This window comes from Neltuma alba, unplaced genomic scaffold, assembly GCF_004799145.2.
Source record: "Neltuma alba isolate B1F8T4 unplaced genomic scaffold, ASM479914v2 tig00003347_pilon, whole genome shotgun sequence".
Lineage (NCBI taxonomy): Eukaryota > Viridiplantae > Streptophyta > Magnoliopsida > Fabales > Fabaceae > Neltuma > Neltuma alba.
This window is the reverse complement of record NW_021633246.1, coordinates 1-27,507: the sequence shown is the minus strand read 5'-3', so window position 1 is coordinate 27,507 and position 27,507 is coordinate 1. Positions and strand designations below refer to the sequence as shown.

The 27,507-nt window shown below is 38.1% G+C and overlaps 2 protein-coding genes, 1 long non-coding RNA gene and 1 pseudogene across 5 annotated transcripts; 2 read left to right on the top strand and 2 right to left on the bottom strand.

The window, feature by feature from the left end:
• Positions 1-186: 186 nt before the first annotated feature.
• On the bottom strand, positions 187-1,746 carry LOC114741298 (omega-hydroxypalmitate O-feruloyl transferase-like; annotated as a pseudogene).
• Positions 1,747-8,375: 6,629 nt separating this feature from the next.
• Positions 8,376-10,845, top strand: LOC114741300 (60S ribosomal protein L7a-1). The gene is made up of 7 exons (XM_028929552.1): positions 8,376-8,421; positions 8,718-8,771; positions 8,886-9,081; positions 9,826-9,995; positions 10,075-10,203; positions 10,301-10,393; positions 10,486-10,845. The coding sequence occupies exons 1-7, from the start codon at positions 8,419-8,421 to the stop codon at positions 10,615-10,617; spliced, it is 777 nt and encodes a 258-aa protein (XP_028785385.1). The 5' UTR covers positions 8,376-8,418; the 3' UTR covers positions 10,618-10,845.
• Positions 10,846-13,502: 2,657 nt separating this feature from the next.
• Positions 13,503-22,467, top strand: LOC114741297 (uncharacterized). Of its 3 annotated transcripts, none has more exons than XM_028929550.1 (11): positions 13,505-13,819; positions 14,539-14,601; positions 14,712-14,806; positions 15,670-16,497; positions 16,798-16,897; positions 16,985-17,131; positions 17,236-17,976; positions 18,141-20,363; positions 20,434-20,506; positions 21,538-21,683; positions 21,811-22,467. In XM_028929550.1, exons 1-11 carry the CDS (start codon positions 13,744-13,746, stop codon positions 22,143-22,145), a joined length of 4,827 nt encoding a protein of 1,608 aa, XP_028785383.1. In that variant the 5' UTR covers positions 13,505-13,743; the 3' UTR covers positions 22,146-22,467. The 3 variants fall into 3 exon arrangements, with proteins under 3 accessions (XP_028785384.1, XP_028785383.1, XP_028785382.1); XM_028929549.1 differs by having other exon boundaries at positions 17,236-18,015; XM_028929551.1 differs by lacking the exon at positions 21,811-22,467 and having other exon boundaries at positions 13,503-13,819; positions 17,236-18,015; positions 20,862-21,668.
• A 4,090-nt stretch (positions 22,468-26,557) lies between these two features.
• LOC114741304 (uncharacterized) lies at positions 26,558-27,055 on the bottom strand. Its single transcript, XR_003739762.1, has 2 exons — positions 26,907-27,055; positions 26,558-26,812 (listed from the first exon to the last, which is right to left on the bottom strand). It is a non-coding gene; the product is annotated as an uncharacterized LOC114741304 (long non-coding RNA).
• Between the last annotated feature and the right edge of the window lie 452 nt (positions 27,056-27,507).

Genomic DNA, 27,507 nt, shown 5'->3' with positions numbered 1-27,507 from the left:
GGATATTTCTTTTACTTTCAAAGTGGACATTCCTCTCTTTTGGTAATAGATTTTCTTAACTCAAAGTTGATCACTTGTCTCACCTTATACATCGAACCTAAATGTAGCCTCGCGTCAGGAGCAGGTAAACAGAATAATGGGTAAGCAGAATAAGTACTCTTCTTTTCTTTAAAACATAACAAAGCCCTATATCTGCATCAATCCTTGGAAAACCTTCATGGCAGGAGCTGATAAACCTAGAAGTACATTGATGTCCTTCCTTTCTTTCCCATGAGATGGGAACAAGGTCACTTCTTTTTCAGGCAATGAAACTGGCCCGGATAGAACAGGCTCTCCCCACACAAAATCAGTGGTATGGAAGGAAAGCCTAGCCCAAGTAGTGATCAAAAGGGTACAAGCGAGAGATGGCTTAGCTCTTGTCGCTTGAAAATAGTCTATTGCTGATCTCATGTAGCTGTCTGTAACCAGCTTGATTGCATCCTGAATCCGCCTCACGGCAAATGAGAAGGGTTTCTCTGATAGTTCACCTGCTTCACACACACAGTTTGTTAATACAATCCCATTTCCAAAGTACCCTTTTGGTAGAGGAGGCTTAAATTTATGCCTCCCATCAACTGCAAAAAGCAGCTTTGTCTTCCGCTCTGGCAGCATTTTTAATGCTTTGGTTCTAGCAATCCAAACGAACGCTGAGAGGGCTTCAAAAGCAGTGCAAGATTCAAGAACCCCATCTTGCATAGCCTTCATCTTCAATAAATTTAGCTTCTCAGGATCAAAACAGAAGGAGCTGTGGATCATGTCTTCTTCATACAAGCCATTGGTGGTAGACTTCTCTTCAATTTCTGCAAATTCAAGGTGCGGATACTGTATCTGAGGTGGGTCACGTGCCTTGAGTATGCTGCTGTCTAGGAATGGTGGGACAGAGAGTGGTAGGCCCCTAGCTGCTTCACCCCAAGAGTTCACAAACTCCATAGCAGCAATCCCATCGCACATACAGTGATTCATGCAAAGCCCAACAGCAAATCCACCACATTTTAACTTAGTCACCGATAATGCAGAGTTGAAACTCAAAACATCAAAACTGCAAATTCCCAATTCAGGTTGAGGCCATCTCTTCAACTACTATTCTGGTCTTCACTAATACACAACGGAGAATTTGCATTAAAAAGGAAAAAAACAACTAAATGAGCTAGTCTTCCGTTGCATGTCACTCTACAGTAGTCCGTGCACATTCCAAGGAGAGGCCTTCGTATGTAAATTCCTCAATTTAAAGAGTCCAAATGAAGTAAAATGCAGGAGTAAGAGATACCTCGGCAACCAAAAGAGGCGGCTGAAGTATGTGTTTCACTCCAGGAATGTCATAAACAAGCTACCAAGGAAACTAGGATCTGGCTTTGTAATCCCGCTAATCTCTTCCATTGAACAGTTAGCTTCAGCTTCCACAAACATGGCACCTTCCCCTGTGCACTCCACCATGAGTTTACCCTCTGAACTGACGTTCAGCCTCCCAGCAAGAGGGTAATACTGCACAAGAACCTTGCTCAATGCATTCTTCAAAACTTCCCCTGCCTTGTTATTTCCTTTTTCTGCCATTTTGAAGAAATAAACAGTTCGGACAAGCTCTGCAATATTCTGGTCAAGATTAGACAGGAAATATATGCCTTTCTCTGTTTCCTCTGCTGGGGCAACTAGAGCGAGCTTCCCAATCCTCACTCCAAGTTGGAAACCGTTCCCATTACACGTCTCCATGTTAACTGTGTGAAAAGAAACTGATAAGATCATAACAAGGACTAGTTCTATATAGAGCCATATCAACTATGGAGAGGAGAGGAAAAGAAACCAGTTTCAATACGCACAGAGGGAAAACATAATTAGATTCTCGGACACAACAAAAGGGTCTCATTTCTCATCCCCGATGTCTCTCACGCAGTTATGACATGTCACAAGTTCCAAGAGCATTTTCCAGTTATGTTTCTCTCGTACATATATAAGATATTAATTAAATGGTCAACAATGTAGAAATGTGGGAGAACGAATACAATGCGGAGGTGAAAGGTGACTTGTTCATGGGTTATGTTGCAGGAGATGGATGTAAGAGATCAGAAGAGGCTTTAGAGGAAAGATATTTATTTGCTTCTGCATGTTTCTTTTCTTGGGATTACTTGTGCAGTTTTAAAGAAGGAGGTTTTGGCTTTTCGGTGGTAAAAAGAGCGGATCACTTGGTCCAGAGACCTATCAGACGTTAGTAATCAACGTAGTCAGAAGGAGCAAGTGAAAATATAATCGGCTCATACGGTGGGGCTGGCCTGGTCTGTGAATTAACTCCTAGGGTTCTGGAAGTTAAAACTTGCACGCTTGCTGTTTAATTTAATATCATGCCCTAATCCATCAGTAACCAACCCAGAATATAAACTTATGCTAGGGTTAGCAGCAAGTGAAAATATCATGCCCTAATCCATCATCTTCCCCATGAATTTGGTTCAGAGGTAGCAGCTAATTAGGGTTAGAAGAGCACGCGTAATACTGAGCTTGTAAATTTGGACCTTTTCATAACCGTCCAAATCCAATATTAAAGTATTATCTTCGGTCCTAATTATAAGAGCTAGTTGACTAATTTGAAAAGATTAAGGAAAGAAGTTAAGTTACTTATTTGTAATAAATATATGTTGTCTTTCCTAAAATATCCTTCCTAATTAAGTGTATTAGTTAGAGCTACTATTGTTAGAATGACTATTTTGAAAAAAATATATGAATATGAGAGATAAAGTAGATGGGGGTCTTATATTTAGGCCCAAAATAAAAATCAAACCAGATCTTATATTAAGGACCGGAAGTAATATAATTTTTGAATAAGAACATGATAGTGCTTGTATGTTTACAATTCGTTATCATATCATGTCAAAGATATGAATTTTTTTTTTCAAAACCAAGAACCATGTAAAGACTTATTTATAAATTTAGTTTCGCTTTTTATCTTAATATATCCAATATATTATTTCCCTTCTTTACTATAAAAAAAATATGGTAAATTTATCAAAACAAAAGGTGCAGTTAAAGTATGTTAGAAGCAATAGATATAATATTTTTGTTATGGCTTTAAACTTCTTTTTTAAAATACTCTCATTTAATTAGAAATAGATCACGCTCTTCCTTTTTAATTAGGATAAAAATTATTTTGATAAAGTTTTTTCCTGACGAAACTCTTTTATAAAAAAAATTAGTAGTAATCGCGTAGGAGTAGGACAAGACAATCAAAATTGTGTTTAGAGTCTTAAAGTTTGTTTGGAGTTTAGTTCAAAACAGACTTTTAAATAAGTTCACGTGAACTGAGACAAAACTCTTTGTAAATATTTATCTCATATTTTATAAATTACGTTTGAAAAGTTATTTATAAATCAATCCAAACAAGCCCTTAATCATTCACCCTTAAAAGATAGGCGCAGATCAATTCACTGCCCAACACTTTGATATGATTTGCCCTGTGAATTTTCTGTACAGATAAAATTTCTTGTAAATAATAAATTAACTATAAATATTAAATAACATACAGTTGCTACACTATATCGTAAATTTTCTGGTTAAAATGCTCCTATATAAAACTCATTATTCAAAAGTCATATTAATGATGCAGATTGAATTGAATTTCATGCTTCCTTTTTACTTCAACGCTGAAACAGTACACTACGCATTAAACAAACTTTAGTGCCGGGCGTCTTTATAAATACTATCTCCGATACTTAATATAAAAATTAGTTAATTAATTTGAATAGATTAAAAAATTAAATAACTTATTTGTTTATAATAATAAATAGGCCGGTGTTATCTTCACTAAAATACCCTTATTAATCAAGTGTCATTTGATAAAATATTTAATGTGTGTAACTATTACAAGGATTATTTTTAAAAAATAGACAAACATGAGAGATAAGGTAGATTGGTACATTATATTTAGAACCAAATTAAAAATCAAGTAAACCTCTATATTAAAGACGGGAGGTAGTATAATCTTGTGTATTAAACCTCGGCTCTGCCATCCCATGTTTTCTTTTTTGGGGGGGAAATTTTGACATACTAAAAGAGAACAAAAAAATTATGGGGGTTGCAATAAGAAAAAGTGAGGGTGAAACCTACGACATATATTAAAAAGAAAAAAAAAACTAATTCGGATATATTTATAGTTTGCCTCGATTTTTTATGAGGTCCCTGAGTTTTTTTTTAAAAAAATTTTTTATTGGGTCGTTTGAGATCCTGCAGCTAGATTCGTTAGTCCTTCGTTTTTAAAACCGTAACATAAAATTTATAACATGATGCCATGATGCTTACTATTAAACAACAAAGAATATGAAACTTTTCGCTTACACATAATCCATAAATGCATGCACATATGCGTAAAGAGCCATCTGATCCTTGAAAGCCTGTAATAACTTAACCGAACTCAGGAACAGGAAAATAAACATAATGACACTGATGTTATAGCTGCGATGACAAGAAGAAAGATGAGAGGAACAGCAATTAAAATAGCACACAGCTTATGCCATCAACACAATTGCAGCCTCGGGATATCATCTTCCTCTTGTGTCTTGATGAAGCCTTCTCTGTGAGCTATATATGGAGAAGAAGAAACTGATATATATATATATATATATATATCTGTGTGTGTGTAACTATATAGAGTAGGAATTAATAATATGTAATTGTAAGTTTGATCGCTATATATGGGGGGGGAAAGTGAAAACGTGCCTCCGAGTATGACTGATATGTCCATGTGGTAAAACATAAAGAAAACAGAGAGAGAACGCAAAAGCTTGCCTCCTTGTGTATGTATTAATGATACTGAGAGTGGACAAAGCAAATTAAAGATTCTACTTTATCTCACAAGTCAAAGGCGTGAACATGGTACAGCTATAATACTAAAGGGACGGAACTATGATCATCCTAGTCAAATTATAGAACAGTCGTGTAAAACTACTCTTCATAAGAAAAAGGAAATAGTAATAAACAGTAGAGGTGTAGAACCGAACGCACGTGAGGGATCGATGAATAGAAGGTTTAGTGTTGAAAAAGTAGTCCTGGCAATAATATGCTTTGGTCATGAAATAATCAAGCCTTAGAGTCATAACAGTTGTGATTGGTTAATGCCTAATCTCATGTAGTATATCATTCTGATTGATCTTGCAGATGCCATGAAACTACTACTCGACTAATAACTTGATGCTCGCATTATCCCATTACTACCTGGATCCCTGATATCACTTTCATCCCTATTATGAGGAATCCCCACCTACACTAGAGTCAGCGGACAGACGGCTAAGTTATTAAATCTGTTCACAAATAACTTTTTTTAAAAAAAAATTCCCGTATTTAAAATCACAAAATATATATTGAGAAGCGGAAAAGAAGAATTGCATCAAATATCGTATGAGGCAGTGTTAAAAAAAATGTAATTAACACCCTGCTTAATGACTTTTATAATATAAACCACTTGAAAATGTCTTGCAGTAGAGATCAAACAAGAAATGGGTCATCTAGAAAATTACTAGTAGGTATCATTTTAGTGAAAGCAATCTTGTATGAGATATAATCAAGCATTAAATATAAGTATATCTCTTAGCATAAATTCAAACTCTGATTTCCTACACTGTGAATAACTAATTTCTTAGAGCTATCAAAACGGCTCAGCCCATCAAGCTAGCTCATGTAAGCCTTTTTAAGTGAAGGGCCAGACTTGCATTTTAAGGGGTTTAAAAGGAAATTGGATTTCAAAGAGTTAGCTTTTTAGGGCTTAAAAATAAAAATGCCAACCCATTAGGGCCCTGCGCCAATCCTTTTAAGCCCACTTTTTCTTTTTCTTTTGCTATTACGATATATAATTTATATGATTGTAGATTAGTCTTTTTATAGATAAGTCTAAATTAGGAAATTATTTAGAAGAGCCAATACTTAGTCCATGTAATTGAAAGCAATTAGATCTCTTGAACAAGTAGAATGACGATTAAAATCAATCTCCAATTCTCTCAAGAATATCAGTTGAGCTTAACATTTCAATTACTATAGTAGCTAGTGAATCTTTCTTTACTATCAATTCACTTGTCTTAACAAAGTACAGAAATTCTCTTATTTTAACAAATGTTTAGGCTCTCACTTATACTCGTAACCACTATATAGTTTTACTTTAGATAAATGTAATGAAAACAAAAACTTTGATATCTTTATCACTAAAGAAGAGCCCACATTTAGTAAAGAACGATCAAATATTATTGATCTTGATGATGGTACTAAAAATGAAGATAATAATCATGTTGATGTTGTTAATTTTTAATTGCTAAGAATTTATCTTTTTGCTTTCCATGTTTTATTTAGTTTTTTTTTTATAGTCTGGATAATAATTCACTAGTGTTTGATGTTTTTCTCTATACATTATTAATTTATTTTACTAATATTATAATTTGAATAAAAAAATTTAGAAGTTTTATTATTTTATTTTTTATTTCAGAATATTTAAAAAAATTTAAATTTTAAAAAATAATATAAAAAGGCCTGCTTTTTTAAGCCCTGAGCCTACACATCCCAAAATTGGACTTTAAAAGGTTAGTATTTTTTGGTCTTGACCACTCAATCCCTATTTCATGGCCACATATCTTTCCGGCTAAGGAATGAGAAACTCTTCTTTTGTTACATGAATCCTATTTTCATTTCATCCTGGAAAAGCTATCTTTTTCTCAACAATATCTTTGTGATTTGATCCAATAGTGTTCCGTTAGATAGGAACAGATTTGATAAATACTGATAACTCTCGGATAAAGTATTAGAACGGAAAAATCCATTAGATAATGAACTATTGGTTCTAAGCCATCTCTGGCGATGAATCAACAATTCGAGAAATGGGAGCATGTTTGAAAAAGGATCTTAGAGTGTCTAGGGTTGGGCCAGGAAGGTCTCTTAACGCCTTCTTTTTTCTTCTCATTGGAGTTATTTCACAAAGACTTGCCATGGTAAGAAAGAAGGGGGGAACAAGCACACTTGGAGAGCGCAGTACAACGGAGAGTTGTATGCTGCGTTCGGGAAGGATGAATCACTCCCGAAGCCTCTCATTGACAGCTCTATTTTTTTTTTTAAGTGACAACAAAAAATACCAGCTTGAAGGTCAAACATTGGATGTGGATCTCACCTAACTCGGCCCATCCCTTGCCCAAGTGACCACATGAAGAAGGCCCAAAAATACCAACGGATGGATGGACAGCTTAGTATGTTTTGGACCCCACACTGACAATTCATACTCGGTGGTTAAAAGTTGATAGGGACGAGAGGTGGATCAGCTGGTGAAGAGGTCAGACTCTCTCACTAAAAAGAGGGGGTTTGATCTTGAGAAGTGTCATTTTGTTGTGATTCCAGTTGTAGCATTGGGAAAGGTATCACCACAGCACAGTAAAGCTGGGAGATTCCTACCTAATGGGGGAAAAAAACTTGTTTGTCATGCTCCTGTGTTTGTAGGGACAGGCCTCGGTAGATCAAGTGTTAAGTATCCTGCCTTTGGATCATGGGTGAACCCAACTTCTTTTCTAAAAATTTCTTACAAAAGAAAAACTAATAGCCTCATTCTTCTGTTTTGATAATTTGCTGGCAAAAATAAATTTAAAATAATTCTGTAATTATAATTTTTTATTCTGCGTTTTCTAATTAAAATATGTATTTTTAATAAATTATTAAATAATTTAAATACACATTTTTTTTTTACTGCTGGAGTGTTGGAGTCCTTGATCATCATTGCTTTTTAATTTTTATATTATCTCTAGTTTTAAATATAAGACTTAGTTGATTAATTTGAATAAATTAAAAAAATAAGTTAAATTAATTATTTATAATAAATATGTATTTTTTTTAAATGTCCTTACTAGTTTATTAGTCAAAATTATCATTATTAAAAAAACTATTTTTAAAAAAATAAATATGAAAGATAAAGTAAATTGTGATTTTATTTTTATGGTAAAAAAAGAAAAATCAAATGAGGACAGTATAATACGCCCTGAAGAATTCCTACCAGCAGACTTCCCTGTGCTCAAAGTGAATTGTCTAAGTGCTCTCCCCTCTTGGCTTTATTATTTTCGTCCAACCAAGCCTCCAAACCAAGTGGATTTTACATCACACCATTTTAATTTGAGAGTTTTTCTGGGGGGAAAATTTGGAAAAGGACAATAGTGGGTCCCACCGTATAACTGTAACCGTCAGATCATCTGAAGCAGTGGTGACCGTTCGATTCCCTAATGGGTGGGCTTTGCACAGCGAGACATTGCGTCCTTTTTAGGGTTTTCATCGTGGACTCATCTAGCTCGGCCCATCCAAGCCGAAACCATATAAACCTAGTAAGGGGTTAGGGTTTTCGTTCTCACTACCTCGTCGCCAGCAGCAGCGGGATCAGCGGCAATGGTGAGTAATGCTTCATTTCTTTGCGTTTGTTTAACTGAGTCTTGTGTTCTTACATCTTCTCGAGACGTGTTCTGATTCATGTTTCGACGAGATTGTGGTTTTAGTAGCCAGTGATCTGCCATGCAAAAAATTTCTCAGTTCTCGGAGTTAGAATATTTATTCATTGGAAGAGTTGTTAGCATGCCTACATGTTACGATATTAGGCTTGGTGTGGTTTAATGTTCAAGAGAATTGTTATGGAGCTTGTGTCATCAACGTGCTAATAAATTCGGTGCTTTTTATCCACTTATCATCAGGCCCCCAAGAGAGGTGTGAAAGCTCCTGTTGCGGCTGCTAAGAAGAAGCAGCAGGTCTGTGGCTCAATTGTCATTCTTTCGATTAAATGAACGGTTTCATTTTTGGGCATTATATTGAAATCGTGAAATGATTTGGCTTCCATTTTCTTTGTTTGATTCTTGGAATAGGTCGTCAACCCACTTTTCGAGAAGCGTCCGAAGCAATTCGGGATCGGAGGTGCATTGCCTCCTAAGAGGGACCTTACTCGATTCGTAAAGTGGCCCAAGACTGTTCAAATCCAGAGGAAAAAGAGGATCCTCAAGCAAAGGTTGAAGGTCCCGCCAGCATTGAACCAGTTCACCAAAACACTGGACAAGAACCTTGGTATGAAAACTGATTGAACCCCAGGATTCGTTTTTTCCCCCCCAATTCCTAACTCTGGTTTTTCTTCTGTCATGTCTTTCGAAACTTTCTTCAGTTCTTGTTTGGGTGCCTATTGTAATCTAGAGTATGACTTTGATAGTTTTATCAAACGAACGGATTGCTGCACATCTCTTATTTAGATAATTTACTTAATAAAGGCATCTAAATTTCTAAGAAAAAAATTAAGTAATAGAGTAATTCATGCCCACCAGCAAATTTGAACTCTAAGGTTAACCGTGCTTTGGTCCAAGCTTTAAACTATTACTTTACCTTTGGAAGTCAAGGTCGAATAGTCATCTTGATGGATACTAACTTGAATCACCCCTAAGACTTTGGCGGCATGTGCAATATGGTGTAATTCATATTTGATGGCATCTTACTGCACATTGTTCCGGAATATGGTGCCTGCATGCGTCTAACTGGGAGCTAATTTGCAGCTTCTTGATTAATGTTTTGGGCTTGTTCATGTTGTATTGGTCTGGAATTTTGGTAATGAAGACTTATCATTTGATAGTGTTGAGTAATTGCTTCGTGAATATCTACGAAAATATTAGTTATCTTTCTTTGTCATTAATTTTCCCTGACCGTGTTAGATTTTTTTTTTTCTCTTGGGCATTGGGTTTGAGAGATTTGTTCATACTAATATATCAACCAGCTCTCGTGCAAAAATCTTTACTGATTACCTTCTATTGACTTCATTTGCAGCAACTAGCCTGTTCAAGATGCTTCTTAAGTACAGGCCTGAGGATAAAGCTGAAAAGAAAGAGCGACTCTTGAAGAGGGCTCAGGCAGAAGCGGAAGGAAAATCTACTGAAGCTAAGAAGCCTATTGTTGTAAAATATGGTCTCAATCACGTGACTTACCTCATTGAGCAGGTCTGCTCCTTTCTGTCGATGCATGACATTGTCCTTTACATCCCGGGCATTTGACTAACTGTTTTTTCTTGCTTCGCAGAATAAGGCACAGCTGGTTGTGATTGCGCATGATGTAGACCCAATTGAGCTGGTTGTCTGGCTGCCAGCATTGTGCAGGAAGATGGAAATTCCCTACTGCATTGTCAAGGGCAAGGCACGCTTGGGATCGGTAATATTTTCCTTTGTCATAAAGTAGTTTTCTCTTGGCATATTGATTGATTATATTTTGTGATTGGATCTAATTGAAATTTTGCTTCCTTTGGCAGATCGTCCATAAAAAAACTGCATCAGTTTTGTGCTTGACAACAGTCAAGAATGAAGATAAATTAGAATTCTCTAAGATTCTAGAGGCGATCAAGGTAATTTATGGGTTCTTTTAGTTGTTTTGCTCCCTCATTTTGCTTGTTGGAGAATTAATGGGCTTTTATTGTTTTGTGTGTTCTTTCTGCAGGCCAACTTCAATGACAAGTATGATGAATACAGGAAGAAATGGGGTGGTGGGATTATGGGCTCTAAATCCCAAGCCAAAACCAAGGCCAAGGAAAGGCTCCTTGCCAAGGAAGCGGCACAGAGAATGACTTAAGTTTCATGTTTTTGAGCTTAGGAAATTTGATGATAATTTTCAATTTCAATATTTCGCTGTCGAATTCATATCAGTTAAACGAGAGGTTTCCTTTCTGTTACGGAAGCTTGCGGACTAAAATTTAACGAGTACTTGAGTTTGATGTTGGAGCTTCCATACTGTAATAGTTATTTATGAGTTTAAATTTTTGTTTCAGAACTAACCTAAAAGCCGCATGCCATTTAGATTTTTGTCTCTTGCATTGTTTGGCTTGTTGTCGACGTACATTTTAGTGCAATCTACTTGCGAGTTTTCGCTTCGCTTCGGGTACTCGTACCGTTAGCCCATATGGCACATAACACAATGATAAGCCATGCGGTGAGGCTACCTAAATTGGTTGAGTCTGGCTAACTGATGCGGCTGACTTTGAAGTGTCTGAGTCGGTTTGTGGTCGCCTTCAATATTGAGGCCTTGATGAATGAACAGGTAAGCGACAACTGTGTAAAGGGTGTTAAATTATGGTTTTAAAAGAAATTTTATAAAGTTAAATTCAGCATGTATTCCTAATCACCCCTTAGGTTATTTTTCCTGGTCTCCCGCCTTTGATGCCATGAAGGAATTATGGAGTGGGCCAAATGTTCTTTTGATGCCATGGTTGCGTGAGGTGGTTATTGGAAATAGATGGGAATTCTAGTTCGCTTGCGTTTGATGGGTAGCGGTGGAACTAACTGACACCTTTTCTAGCTAGCATCTTCATTCAAAATCATAAATAATTTTCCTCCCTCAATCTGAAAAATAGAGGAACGATTTCGAGACCGTGAAACATCCGAAACAAAAATACTTTGTTAGCCGCTTCAGTCTCCGAAGATAGCTTTGGTTTCTGCTTGATCTAATTTAATCACTTGGGATCCATCAATCAGGCCGTCTTGTGATTTGATAACAGTATTAAAAAAAGTATTTGGATAATCTCAAAAGCGTTTCTCATAAATATTTTTTGCAAATCAAGACAAATTTTTCTATATATTTATTTTACATATAATAAAAAAAACTTTTAAAATCATGATTTTGTTGCTATCTAAATACCCTCTAATACTAATACTAGTAGGCATCAGCTTTTTGGAGTGGTAATTCTGGCTGTCAATCGTTGCAGCCAATGTATTTGCAGCAGGTGCCACACTAATGATAGTGGGTCCATTAAAGTGACCTTTTAACTTGAGCTGAAACGGGAATATTCTGTGGCCAGCTTTCTTGTGCATGATGCTTGATTACGACCAGTCCGTCCTCTTGGTTATTACAACTCGGGAGTGATGAGGAATCTCATACGTACCTGTGTAGTTAAATGTCTGTGTTAATTTTTACAGTGGGTGAAAGGAACACGGGCGGATAATATGTGATTAGTGCGATGAACAGAAGTTCCTCTGCGCCGAGTCAAATTTATGCTAATATTACTGCCAATAATGCAGGGAAAGGTGCAGCAGAAATTATTGGGTACCACATTTTGCAACGAGATTTTGCATCATGTGATCTTCTCTTATTCTTTCCTGTTGCTAACGCTCCATCCATTAACACTCAATAGACCAAGCATGGTATGCACTTCCATTGCTACTTATATCATCATGTGACCAGATTATCGGCTTTGAGCAAATGATTCTGTTACCACGAGAAAGAAACCCCTGTTCATTTCCATCTGCTTGTGCCAGCGAACTTTTTCACTATGCAAGTGCATTAGGAATGCTTCATTTAGCGTTTAATGCTTTTAAATTATTAAGAATGTTCTCTGTCTCTCGTTTAATGCTCAAGGCCTCTCCATGAACCATTTTGCCATATTGATGTATGACTTTGCAGATTTATTATTTGTAGTGTCGTCCAACTTCGTAGGCCTTCAGGCAGGGATGTTGCAGATGTTTTGACGAGTGGGAACGGTAATGGATATTAAGACTTCGGATTTAGATAATTAAGAACACCATCTTTCTACATATGCCATTATAACCTTATCTTCTCCGATGAGATTTACTTAGTTTATTCATTGAATTTCTTCCACTGGTCTCTCATTGGTTAGCGGGCTGAACGTTCTAACATGTGAAGAAAAAGGTTCATCATTTTAATTTCCCCTCCATCACTTGTGCTTTAACAATGATGTAAAATACTATATCATTTGCTGACTGAAAGATGACCCTTTTCAATTACTTTGCTGTAAAGGATGCCAGAACGCTCTCTCTCTCTCTCTCTATCCGTGACACACACACGTCCACTTTGGTCCCAAAAAGACAATTTCCTTTTTACAGTAACGTGGTGTCGATTTTCAAATCAATAAGTTAAACACGACGTTTAGTTTTCACCTTCGCAGCTTCTGTATAGGAGATGGAGCAAGGGAGCCTAATACGAATAATAAACGATCGTTTTTTTTTTTTGAGTAAAAAACTGGATACAGAGCTAGATCAGTAAGTCAATATACAAAACAAAGCAAAGAAGCTTAACCTCCTACATCACCTTCGTTTTGAAGTGGGTGAAAGATTGTTTTTTTTAGATAGATAAAATTTAAATTTTAAAACATAAAAGAACAATGTGTTCGGAAATATAGATGATAAATCTTCTATCATGGATGGTACTGAAACGTGGCGGCATTGTTTTACATCAAAATGATTTGATTTTCTGCTGGCATAAAAATTGGATACCATTGTTTGAATCATGTTTTGCATGGAGCACAAAAATGAGCAGTTTTATTGATGACTTAAAAATAGTAAAAAAATTTAAAAATAAATTTCACAATATTTGTTTTTAAATAGTAAAATTTTGCACAACTAATGAGACGTATTTATTAAGCATCTGGGTGACTTGTAATGTGTGAAATTAATAATTCATCTGAATCACACTGCTCGCTCTTTGGTTATTCTTCCGTTGATCAGCCCCTGGCCCCAAACCCTTACCCTCCTTCTGCTCCTCTCTCTTCTTCTTCCTTCTTCTATCTATGTTCTACTCTCTGCAATTCGCAAACCCTACCCCTCTCTTCTTCTGATTCCTTGCTGACTTGACACATTTCACTTGCCACCAATCGGAGCTATATTCCCTGCTTTGCATTCATCCGCTGCCTTCTCCCCTAATTTGACCTCCCTGTCTCTGAATTGGACCATCTGCAACTCAACCGCGATGGCTGACGGAAAGGTTAATCTGCCTGATGATCTCTTCTCCTCCAGGATTGCCGAGGGGCATTCCTCTCTCAAAGGTGATTTTCTTGTTAGGGCTTTCCTCTTAATTTCTATTTATTGGCATCTTTGCTGTTTTATTTTATTGTGTAGCATTGTTTCCTACTTCGTCTGGATCCGTTGAATTTCAATCTGTGGTGCTTTGTGCGAGTGAATCGGATGCCCGACATTCCTATATCTTCCTTCGTGGGCATTTTTTATTTTGTATGGCTATTTCCTTGTATTTTTGGGGTTGACTTCACTTACAATTGAGGATTAAAGTTATGCTGTCTACCTTATCTCGGTTTGACTCTTCTGAGCGAGCGTTCCTGTCTCACTATATTTATTTAATACCGTAATCTTTCGACCTGGATTGTAAGCACCAGTGCTTTAATGGGCTGATTTGCCCGTAAGTGATGTTTCGTTCCTCCCCCCTTCTTGTCAAGGAGTCTAGTTAACTTTGTTCTTTTTTAGCTATAAATATAAATCATGAAGAATGGTATTGTTCTCCTCTTTCCTCAGTTGTCATGTTGGTGTTATTTCTTCATCGGGTAAGGCTTGCATATTGTTATTTGCACGCTTTAATTTGTTTTATCTTTCATTTTATGATTGCCCTGGTTATATGGTCGCAAATTTTGATAAATCTCTTGATTTTTTGATTTGTTCGTTTCTTTTATTCTGATTATGTATCCCATCAGTGTTTTTATGTACAAACTGAATTGAATGCATGGCTAACTCTTTGTGTTCTGGGTTGTGGTAGTTGAAGCATCGGGAGGAGATGGTGGGCAGAAAGGGACCGTATTGATACCAGATTATTCAAAAGGTACTTGTTAATCATGGTATAAGTGAAACATAACATTAAAGTTTCGTATTTTTCTGTAAATTTTGCCCATATAGTGACTGTTGGTTGATAAAGACTGCTTTTACTTTCAGATCAAGTGCCATCGGACAGCAGCATACCCTTATCTCCACAGTGGCTTTATTCTAAACCCATCGAAACAAAGACATCAGCTAACAACTCAATGGGGGTGGGAAACACTCGCTTTTCATTTGTTGTGGATTATCAAACTTTTTCATTTTTACTAAATCTCTGTCTGTTAGGCCTCTCTTTTATTATTATTTTATCCTTGAGATGGGACAGCTGATTGATGGTCTAATGCTTGCTTACTGGCGCTGTCTTCTTAATCTAAAGATGCTATCATTTTATCTTGATAGTTTCTTTCTTCTCCGCATGTAGGCTTAGTGGTGTAGTGTGGGGAAGGGAACATGCAGCCGATTACTTACTTAAGACTATATGTGGAGTATGAGAGAAGCTAATGGATAACAATTAGATTTTAGAATTTTTATAAGACTTTAAGATGTAATTTATTGCCCTGGATCACTGTCCCTCATTGAATTGTGACAGTGCAAACTAATAATTTTGTTTGCAGTTTTCCAGCGTATCAGTATGTTATAAAGGGTGCTCTTTTGACCTTAGTTTATGGCATTTAGCCTGGAAACTTTCCCAAGAACAGATTTTATTTTCCCTTAACAGGGCAATATGAAGTTACGTATTTGCAGTCAACTCTATTGATGTTGAATTAGGCGCTTCATCAGCATTGTGCGCTCTAAGATGTACTTTCTATTAAGAAAAAGTGACAGGCTGGAGGAATGGGGATGATTCCAATCTCTTTTGGTTGTCTTCTTCATATCTTCTGATTAAACACTGGATTTGTTCTTTTAAATACACAATGTTTAGTTTCTATTTTTTTTTTGTTGGATTGAAGAATTATTATTGCACTTGCAATGATATTTCTGCTCCATATTATGTATCTAGTGAGCTTTTAACTCATTAGTTTGCCTAATTAAGGGGAATCAATATTATATTTTTCTGCTTGGTTATTTTCATCAGGCTAACTCTACTGACCCCATACTGAAAGATAGTTGGCGTATGGATGGGTCCCAAGATAAGAAAGATTGGAGGAGAACTGCCACAGATGTTGACACTAGTCGTCGTTGGCGTGAAGAGGAGAGAGAGACAAGCTTACTAGGGAGAAGGGATCGCAGAAAAGAGGATCGTCGTCCAGAGGTTACCTCAACTTCGGAGAACAGAGCCCTGCCTTCCTCTGATCGCTGGCATGATGGTCGTGGCTTAGGTCATGATTCTCGGAGAGAGAATAAGTGGTCATCAAGATGGGGTCCTGAAGAAAAAGAAAAGGATTCTCGGAGTGACAAAAGGAGTGATGCTGAAAAGGAAGATGCTCAGGTTGAAAAACAGGCTTCTGGTGTTAGCAGTCGCTTAGGTTCTGAACGTGACACAGATTCTCGTGACAAATGGAGGCCTCGACATCGGATGGAAGCTCAAGCAACTGGTGTGGCCACATATCGTGCTGCCCCTGGATTCGGGCTGGAGAAAGCGCGTATTGAAGGTTCCAACGTGAGATTTTCTCCTGGACGAGGAAGGGCCAATTTCAATGCAAACCAACAAATTGGAAAACCATTCTTGGGCTCTAACTTGGTGTCTGCTCCTTTGGATAATAGTAAAGCTGTGCTGGGGAAATCTTGTCTTCCTGTCAATTCATATTGCTACCCTAGGGGTAAGCTTCTTGACATATATCGTAGGCGAAAGCTTGATCCAGCTTTTAAAACCATGCCCAGTGGGATTGAGGATTGTTCACCAATAACGCAACCTGGATTTGATGAACCATTGGCATTTGTTGCTCCTAATGCTGAGGAAAAGGTATGTGGACGTGGCATATTTGATTCCTGTTCCTGTGATGAATCAATATCAATATTCAATATAAAATCTATAGCAAGCCACATGATTCGTATGCTATCAATAAAAAAAGTAGTATAGCTCATTCTTTAAACCACATTCAAAATGTACGGGGTCCCTCATCTGGTTTTGCATCCAAAAAGAATTTGTTTTTGATCTTTTATGCAATCTTTTTAGCTTGTGGTGCGTCTGATGGTCAGACCACCTGAGTGGTCATTGGCGTGTTTTTCATTCACATTCTTAAGTTTTGTATGTTGATTGTAGGCTGTACTTAGCGATATATGGGGTGGAAAAATTTCTAACAGTGAAGTCTCAAGCTACTTCTTGGGAGAAAAGGGTGGAGGATCAAATAATGATATTTCAGGTGATAAATTGTATGCTTTTTTCAGTTCGTTCTGTAAAATTTTTATCTTCCGTTCTTTTGATGGAATTCCTCCCTGATTCCATTCAGGTGCTGATTTAGCTAAAGGAAAACAAACTTTGTCAACTGGCCTGAGAGGAATAGTTGATTCCGGAGGTAATGTCTTGAGTGATTCTGATGCAATTTTGATTGCAGCAGCATCAAATGCTGATGGTCCATTGAAAGATATAGTCGATGGTGAGATATTACTATTTTCCTCTCTGGCTTTATTCTAATTAAGTGAAAGTAAAATCTTCTCATTTCATCACAAGTAATGGATAGAAATTAATTTGTCTATTCAGGAGTTGTACCTATTAGAGAAGGAAAGAAGAAAGACATGCTTAGCCATGGTGTACCTGACAAAGATGAGAATTATGCCAGCAGCTATCAGGTGGGAAGTGTTCACAGCAATTATGTTGCTGAACCAGAAACTTATGATAGCCAACGGGTACTGGCCTCTGCCTTTCAGACCCAAGCTAATGGGGATGCTTTCAAATCATCTGCCGCATCAGAAATCAGTAGTGATCTACCTGATGACTCTGGCAATCTTTTTGATTTTTCACCTCTGCACCAAACTCCAAGTATTATTCAACAAGACTTGAAGATGAATGAGAAGTTGCATCTGCTTGAAAGTGTTGTTGCACCCGAGGACTTGAGTTTGTGCTATCTTGACCCGCAAGGGGTAGTTCAAGGCCCCTTTCTTGGGATTGACATTATTTCATGGTTTGAACAAGGCTTTTTCAGCACAGACTTACCAGTTCGCCGGTCAGATGCCCCTGAAGGTTCTCCCTTTCAAGAACTTGGTCATATCATGCCTCACCTTAGAGCAAAGTCTGGTTCAGTTACTGGCAGTGACCTTACTACTCAATCAGAAGTATCTGATGCCACTGGAAGGAACCTGAAAGCTAATGTTCATTCTCTTGACTATGATGGGTCTATCATTATAGATGATCAAACTTGGGCTTCATCCCAACCTGAGACTACGTCAAGTGCGGGCTTTCGGTCCCAAATACCCGATCAAAGTTATCCAAGTAAATTTTCTGGTGATCAGAGCTTTAATAGTTTTGTCACACAAGATGGTGGTGAGGGATTGCTTACTCATTTTGTTGTCGTCATAGTTGTCCTCTGTTATATCTTCAATCGATTTATTTTCCATGTCATTTGTACTTATTCATTTCTAATCTCTATCCCAATTCTATTTGTGTAGACATTGCTTTATCAAAAATGGCCAGAAGCAGCAGTTGTAACCCTTTGATGAGGCCTTCTGAGATAACCTCATCTTATAACAGTCTTTCTCATCAACCCATTGCAAATGAAGTTTCAAGGAGTGATATGCACGAGGCTGATAAGCTGCATCCCTTTGGTCTATTGATGTCTGAGCTCAGAGATGCCTCTCACTTAAGACGTGCACAGTCCTACAATACATCTTCAAGAATTGGTGATCAGGGTCATTTTCTAGATTCATTAATAGATAGAGATGCCCCTTTTGGTGGTATGGTTGGTCAGCCTTCTAACAGGGAGACATGGTCAGATGATCATGGGTTAAACAGGCATTTTAATCATGATCAATTTGTGGGTTCATTAGATGAGCGCTACTTGTCCCACATGGGACAAAAATATAATAACTTTGATGTGCCAGAGAATCTTTTGTTGCAAAATCTGCAGGAGGAACGGCTTCAGCAGCAAGCTAGTCTGTCTAATCATTTCCCTGAACATCTTACCGGGTCAAATTTAGAGCGATTTTCAAGTTTCTCTCATTCACAGAACAATAACTCTGGCATTCAGCAAATGATCCATAATTCAGGGTCAGATTTGGAGCAGCTTATGGGACTCAGACGCCAGCTTGAGTTTCAACAACAGCAAGAGATGCACCATCAACAACTTCTTCAACAAATGGAATTGCAACAACAGCAAGAATCTCAAGCTAAGCAGTTGTATCTTGAACAGTTGAGACATCCCCCAATACCAGATTCAAATTTGGGGCAGTCAAAACTTGATCTTGCTAGAGAGAACTTGTTTGATCAGCTTCAGATGAGGAAACACATGTTGCATGACTCACAGCAGAATTCTTATTCAAGGCATCTGGATCCGTCAATGGAGCAGATTATCCAAGCAAATATGGCCCATGCTGTCCAAGGAAGGCAAGCTGATTTTTCAGACCTTTTGATGCAATCAAGACACGGGAATATCTTGCCTTCAGAACAGCAGCTTCATCTCCAGCAAGAACAGGTGCGGGCACAGCAGTTAGCTTTTGCACTTGGACAGCAGTTGGGTTTGGAAGGAGAAGGGCATTTTGGTAGGTCTTGGGCAATGAATGAAACGGCACAATTATTAAGAAATCCTGCAACTCATCAATTGACTCACACAGCCGGATATAATGCTTCAGATTTCCCAAAACAGCAGCAGAGGTTTTTGCCACAAGAGGAGCAATTGAGCTATCTGGGCAGGAACCTTGCTGAGCAGAAGCAGAGAGGGTTCTATGACCCCATTTCTATGTTTGAGAGGTCTACAGCTGCTTCTGCTGGTGCTCTGGCAATGAATTTTGATAGTGTAGGTAATTCTGTACAAGGAAGGGAATTGCAAGAACAAAATCGCTACATGCGCATCCCCAGTCACCTTGGTTCTTTAGCCTCTCATCATTTACAAGCGTCTGATGAGCTTTTTGCTCATAACACAGATGCGTTCAAGGGTTTCTCTGTGAATAATGGAGATTTGGAAAATAACTGGACTGACCCACGGATGGAACTGCAACACGTTGAAGGTGGGAGACACAGAAGAGAATTTGGAGTTACTGTTCCATCAGCAGATCTAGACGTGTCTGCATCTTCTGGAACTCATGAACAGATTCCAGCCCAAGGTTTAGCGGATCTGATTCATCAAAAACTTGGTCTTCGGTCAACACAACAATCACATGTTGATAAATGGCATCCTCTTTCATCAAGAAATCATGATCAGTCCTGGCAAGTTCCTGGGGCTAATTCATTAATTCAGCCCTTTGATCTTCCACAAGATCAGCAGCATCTGGATGATTCGTTTATAGACGGGTCTCCAAGTTCCAATCCAAATGCTGTAATGCAAGACCATTTTAAAAGCATGAAAATGGCTGAGCAATACAGTAATTTAGGGACCAATGAAAGAATGCCTTTCTGGTCTAGGTCTGGATCGTTAGTGGAAGAACCATCACTCTTCTCTGCCAACAGAGATACTTTAAATCCTGTGTACGGAAATCCTCTCCTAATTAATAAGTCAGCTATGGACAATGACTTGCTGGAGTCGGAGACAAATAAGGGGCAGAGGCATGAATTTTTAAGCTCAATGAGCAAGTCACTTTCAGGTGTCTCAGACTTCTCTGAACGAATAGAAGGCACCATGCATCCAATGGAACTTCCTGTTATTGCCCATAGTAGACGTAGCTCACTGAGCAGTGCAGGTAATGTTCCCCATACTGCTTGCTTTAGTAGACATAACTCTTAGATATAATTTTGAACATGAAACTGCAGGTGGTGATGGGGGTTCATATGGTCGTGAGTTAGTTTTAAATAATTCACATGGGGATGAAAGTTCTAGTGACAGGTAATACTCTTTCTGCATATTTTGCATTTTTATTTTGTTCAATCCAATCTGGCTGTTTAATTGTTTGGGTCATTCTAGAAAATATTTTGATCTGTTTGCTGGTTGATGGGCAAGAATTGTATTAGATTATTTGAGTTCAAGCCTCGTAACGGTGCCATTCCTTATCTCAATTTGGTTGCATAGGTGTATTAGAGGCCAACAAAAAGGGAAGAAAGAGGGGGAAAGTGGGTATGGGTGTTTTTTTTTTTTTTGGGGGGGGGGGGGGAGGGCTTCAAATATAGGGGATGATAGCTACAGTAGACAAAACTTTCCGTGATTTTGAGTCATGTGCAAATAATCTGCCTTTTATTTGAAGTTTGACATGGAATTCTTCTAGACTTCCAACTTTGTGCGGATAACTCCCCTGCCATTAATGTTCATTAAAGGGCAGCTCAGTGCGTGAAGCTTCCGCTACACACAAGGTATGGGGAGGGTAGACCTACTTTGGGTCTGTTATGCGCAGCCTTGCCTTGCATTTTTGCAGACGATTGCTTTCACAACTCAAAGTTGCGACCGCCTAGTCAGACGTTGATAATTTTACTGTTGAACCAGTGCTATCCCTTACCATTTAATAGTTCGTTATTTTACTGATAGAATATCATACGTCCTTAATCGTATCTCTTAACTTCTATTTTTTAAGCAGATGGCCTTGAATTTTGGGTTATATTCTAATAACTCCCTTAAATTTTAAGTTATTGTGAGATAAACCCTTTGTCAATTACAGACAAATTAAGTTATTCGCATAAATTTAAATGTTTAGGGGAATTTCATTGTCAAATGATCAGGAAAGTTATCTGCTTATATTTTAGAGGAGTTAGAGGAGCTTTGAATAATCTAGCCAAGGATCAATTGGCATAAACAGTCGCTTAATTCTTATGCATCAATACTGTTCTAGCCAAGGATAAATTGGCATAAACAGCGACTTAATTCTCATGCATCAATATTGTTTATTTTCTTCTTGCCCCAGAAGTTTGATTGTCTTGTACTGACAGGACACTTCCAACTAAAGGGTTTGATAATGCTATCTATAAGCGCACACCTGTATCTCGAGTTTTATCTTCTCCTGATGTTCAGTCAGACCAACCATCTGGAATTAATGCCAATCAGAACAGCGTGATAAATCTTATAGCCAGCGATGGTATGTTCTCTTATCATGGCTACTCTATCTTTTCAGTCTTTCGAAGTAAATGTGTTCTGTTCTCTGTTCACTGCTGTTTTATTTTTCACCTATTGGATCTTTCGAAGTAAAATGTGTTCTGTTTTAGGGAGACGGGAACCTTCAGGAAACCCGTCAATCAGCAATCTGACGGATGCTCAGGCTTCTGGGAAAAAGGAAGTGCGATTTAGGAGGGCTTCGTCGTGTAGTGAAGGTTCTGCGTCAGAGACGTCTTTTATAGACATGCTTAAAAAGCCTGTTTTTCCAGAGGCAGATGCGGCCGGTGGAGTTGGCGCTGAGTCTTTTGATGGGGGAACACAGGCAGGGCGGAGTGGTAAAAAGAAGGGCAAGAAAGGGAAGAAACAGCTTGATCCGTCACTCCTTGGTTTCGTGGTATCCAGCAACCGCATCATGATGGGTGAGATTCAACGCCCTGAAGACTGATAGCTTCTTCTAGATTAGTTGTTAAATTCTCGCCATCGCCCCCCAAAGCGTACACACACACACACTTGGGAAAAAGGGGGCTTGAAATATTACTGTATAGTCCAGTAGAGCACAATAGCTATAGTTTTCTTCATATTCCCTCTTCATGGCTTTTTCCACTGTGTACAGTGATGAGAGTGTATATAGGCGGAAGCCATAGTCATCGTGATGGATAGTTCAACAATTTTTTCGAGGATAGAAGCATAGAATGAAAATAGCAATCAGAGCATATTCAGCATCTTACTTTTGCAGCCTTTTTAAGAATTATCGTTAAGCTGAAAAATGCGCAAAACTCGAGTAGTTCAGCATTGCTCTCCGATAATGCCTTACCTTTGTTGCACAAATTTTTGTTAGTAGCTCGATGGTTCACCTGCTGTAAAGAGTTATAAGACCTTTCTACGGCTCACCTCTGGGCCAACGCTATCCTTATGTTTGCTTTAACAGTGTAGCAAGAAGACTTTGAAACGCTGAGGATACGATCTTAGGATATGCCTTTTGATTTGACTGCGTTACTAATCTCATTATTAACAAACGACCTTTTTCATTTATGACCATTGATGAAGTGACCATAGTATTTCATTTTTAAACTAGTTACGGTTACTCCTCACCTCTCTCTGCTCTCCTCGCTTAAGTTATTTTGCGTTCCAAAGTTCAATATAAGCTTGTTGGCATGCAGCTTGACTCTTTAATAACAGTTAGTCCTGCGGCGTTGTTTAAGCATTTAGGAGATGCTTTGGGGTTGTTCGTTCATGAGGGAAAAAATAATCCATAATTCTCAAAATTATCATTTTTTAGCTTTTGTATGAACGAATTGGCCCCAAAGCAGGGGAAAAACTGTCTTAAGTTCACCTGATGGTAACTCTGCAACGGTTCATTTCAATTTCGGAAGACAATTGTATTACAAGAGATTAATAACTGGATATGATATTAATTAAAGTTTTCAATATTTCTTTTGTTTAAAGCCATTAACTATTAAAAGAGAACGTAATGCAAATTTAAAAATTTATAATATAAACATAACTGAGATTGGAAACTTGTTCTGTTTTTAGATAAAGTTGATGATTTAACTCACTTCTCTTAATTCTAGCGGGATGATTAGAAGTGATTTATATTGGGGACGAAAAGAGTAACGTCCAACTTCCGATTTGGTTTTCTGAATTTTTAACTCGACGGGATGAATAAAAAAACAGAGCCAGATTTATCGGGATGCCGAACCTAAGGAAGAATAAATTATTAGATTGACGGTGAAATACTATTGGACAGCTGTACAAGCCCCCAGCTAGCTCTCTTTCTCCCGTGTTTTTAGTCTTAGAACTCTTGCTCTCTCTGCTTTCCCATTTCTGTAACCTAAATTTCACGGCCATTAGCAGCGCCATAGATAAACTTAATTTCCCAGGTTTACGCAACAGACTCGTACAATGCCTATTATATAATCTGATACTTAGGGACTGTAAATCTTGTCACCCCTTCTTCAGGAGCCTCATGGCCGAAAACGCCCATTGCTTTCCATCTCCGATTCTGCCCTGCCCGTCCCTGTTCCTGGGGAAAGTCCTGCCACTTAAAGTTTAGCAGGGCTAGATCGTATCGGGCATTTCAGTATTGAGGGCTCATTTGGGTTCGAGTCCAAGTCTTTCCCAAACTAGATTTCAGTAATGACCGGCCCAAATGGAAAAATAAATACTGGGTGAGGTGTTCAGTTGTTTCCATCCACTGTTCTAATCCCAATAAAGTATTCCATGAGTTGATAATATTTGATAGAATGAATAAATAAAGCTTAGTCTGTAAAGTGTAAGACACGCTTCATGGGAAATTGTTGGACCGTTTCAGGGTATGCATATACAGTGTCAGACGGAGAGATCGAGAAGAGGTTGGTTTTCGTTGCCAGCAGCATGAGTCATGACTCGTTCCTCCTACCTCAACCATGAGCAGCAATTGGTATTATTTAAACGTCTACTCGGTTCAAAGGTAACAATACTAGGGATTTCTTTTCCTTTTTCCTTTCTCATATTGTTACCTAGTTTTTGCTTTTTAAGCGTGTCAAATGATCATCATGAGTTGAAGCAAAAATCTTCGTTTTTTCCTGACATTTATACTTTTATGAGCGTATCATGTCGTGCATTGTTAACTTGTGAAAAAGATGTGTTTAAATATAATCATTCACTTGGTTTAAAAAAAAAAAAAGCAACATAATTGCTCTTGGAAGTGTAATCATTTGAAAATTACACATGGGCTAAAAAGGAACAAGACTCTAATGATAAAAATGGTCACTAGCTAGTGCTCTATTTCCTTATTCTTAAAGCTATCTTTCCCATGTTTTTACCCCACAACGATGGTTAAATGGATTAGAGAATCTGGTAAAGTTCTTTTCCCGCTCCAGAATGGAATGCTTTTGTTTTAATAAAGATAGCGATCTCAAAATAAATGAAATCAAATACCATTTGCGATACCTTTGTAAAATTCTGGGCCACTGTCAAAACAGATGTCTGATGAAACTTTGCTGATTCACAGCGAAACGCATATGTTATTCAGTGAAATTGAATACAAATGGACAAAAGATAAGTTAAATGTGAAAAATAGTTGAAGAAGAGGCACATGCAGTGCAGGGTGTGCATCAGAGGAAGTATAAGAAAGTAATTGTGGTCATCGAGGGTAAGAAACCACCGCAATATTAAAATGAGACCTCAAATTTGATTCGTTCGTGGAGAAGAAAATCAACTGGAAAGGACAGCACGCTCAAATAAATAAATAACCACACATCAAAGCTTCAGGTTGAGATTTGGCAAACATGTTGAGTCGGAGCTAAATATTGCAATTTGCAAATAAGCTCCCCGAGTACCCTTTTGCGCTGTCGTCTATAATGGCATTGATCTTGTCGTGACTTTCACAGACTCCTCATATCAGATTCGTAACCATTCTCAAATTACAATTCAAACTTCACGATACCACTAACCCATGTGCGTTTGGCTGGTGGTGCCACTTTAGTTCTGAAAGTCTTGACCAAACCAAAAGTTTCTGAAAGGAGCCCAGAGGAACGCATATCTCGGCATGTCAAATGACACTTTCAAACTCATTAGTGAAATTCTTGTACAAAAAGTCAGTGCTTCTAGATTACAACCTGATTTCCCAATTTTTCTCTCTCTCTGGTGCTTTTCCATTAGGTGGGTCAATCGAAATCGGGTGATTTTATATGTGCATGCAATTTTTATTCAATTAAAGAGGCTGTCCGTAATGATAGCCTGAGTTGGTGGGTGCTGAAGAAATCATGGCAGTGATTGGTTGCTTGACAAAATCAACGAAGAAAATGCGTCGCCTTTCACACTAATTTTATGTGAAAGCACAAGAAAACAAATGATGGACTTGGTTGAATAAATGGAATTTAATCCCTTTCATGTGCTGTCACGAATCTAGATAAGACATGAAGCTGCGCATATATTGCTACAGATAAGTCTCATTATCATGTAATTAATTATGCAGATAATGGCTTCGGATCAAGCATGTGATACATCCACTACTCGAATTTTATCTCTTTTCTGTATAGGTGCTGCTGTAAAAGTGCGTTAAATATAGCACCAAAGCAGTCAGAGGACTCACAATTTAAAGTTGACCGGTTTAATCTCATGGGAACTCACAATAAGGGCTTCATAGATGGAGTTGCGAAGTCCAAACACAGAAAGTCTTGTATTTTAGCAATTTCTCTCTTCTCTACAAGTTTGTTTCATGTTCCCCAAGATAATCACTTACATGCAATCAGTTCAACATGGGAACTAACTGCTGAATATAACTAGGAAGTGTTATTTTAGTAAACATGAGACACAGGAATTACCTTTTTCACTATTACAAGGATTTTAGCTTCAGGAGCATCGGGTTAAACTGGGAGAATTTGCTGATGCTCAAGCTCAAAACAGTTCACGGGAGTCAAAGTGAGCAGTTTTAGAAAGTTCACTTGTCTCACTTCTTTGGGTCTTTCTCCCTGCTACAAAGCAAGAAAGAATAAAGCAAAGTACTTTGGTGTATGTGGTGGACTTCTCAGTTTACCTCCACCTCTGCTACAATACCCTGGCTTCAGGCATTTTATTGATGCTAGCAGGCGACTTAACAATATTAATTTAGTCATGTCAATAAGTACATCACAAGACTTTTCCAGAGAGTAAAGAATGAGAAACGCTTGAATACAAATACCCTTTTCAAAGAAGCAGAGCTGTAAATGCTAGGCACTGATACCCTTTTCAATATTTTAGCTTCTTAACAGTAGCATTGTAAAGGGAATAAAAACAGTTTACTAATTTAACAAAAGGAAAGATTTCAGGTGATGAACATGGAAGTAAAGCATCCAGGCTGTTGCAAGTTAATCAAGGGTGCCAGGCAGCCGGATGTAACTTGCAAGTGTTGTTCCATGCATTGATTAGAATCTTTCAGACGATTAAGGAACTACAGCAAGAATTCCATCACAAATTTTGGAAAATATGATTATGAAATCTATAGCATCAATCTCACAAAAAGATCAGCACCCCTTGAACTCGAGAAGAACAAAATAATTGATTGCTTCACATAGTGATACTTAAAAAACCTCTCTGAATTAAACAAGAGTTTTAAGCCCAAAACCAAGCTAGCTGGCAGCGCAATTCCATCTGCAAGCAAGTTAACATCATAAACAACAATATTATAACACGTGAATATACCAAAAGAGTAAATAGTAGAAACTTTGAACTCGAAGTGAAGCACCTGTTCCAGGAGACTTGAGCACTGCAGTGCAGAAAAAAGAAGGGTGAAACAAAATCCAGGTCCTATTGAAAGCTCTGAATCTGAGGCATCTATGTCCTGACGTCTTCCATATATACAACACACAGAAGCCATCGTTGAAACCTCTGCCTCTGGACAATGCTACATTTTTACCCAAACTCAATTCAAAAATCTATTGCCCTGCAGAACCTTGAGAGTCATCCTTAGAAGGAGGAGGATGATGCTGCTGCTGCTGCTGATGCTGTTGTAGGTGTACTCTAGCTTCGACCCATCTGCTGGTAATCTGGCTCAAGGTTGTGGGTTCAAAATCCCTATATGACCATCTTGAGACAGCCCCAGCTCCAAACCAGGAATCTGCTGGTTACTAGTCCCACCCAAAATTGAGGCAAAACTCATAGGACCCATGTTAGTGGCTGCTGCTGCAGGCAAGTCAAAGCCAGGGAACCCATCTTTTGGAGGTAGTTTGAACTCTCAGTTGCTAAGCTTGGTGTCAGATGGACCAGAAGATGATGATGACTGAAACCCAATCCACTGACAGAAGAAGGCCATAGACCTGTGGTCACATGGGGTCTCCCCAAATTCC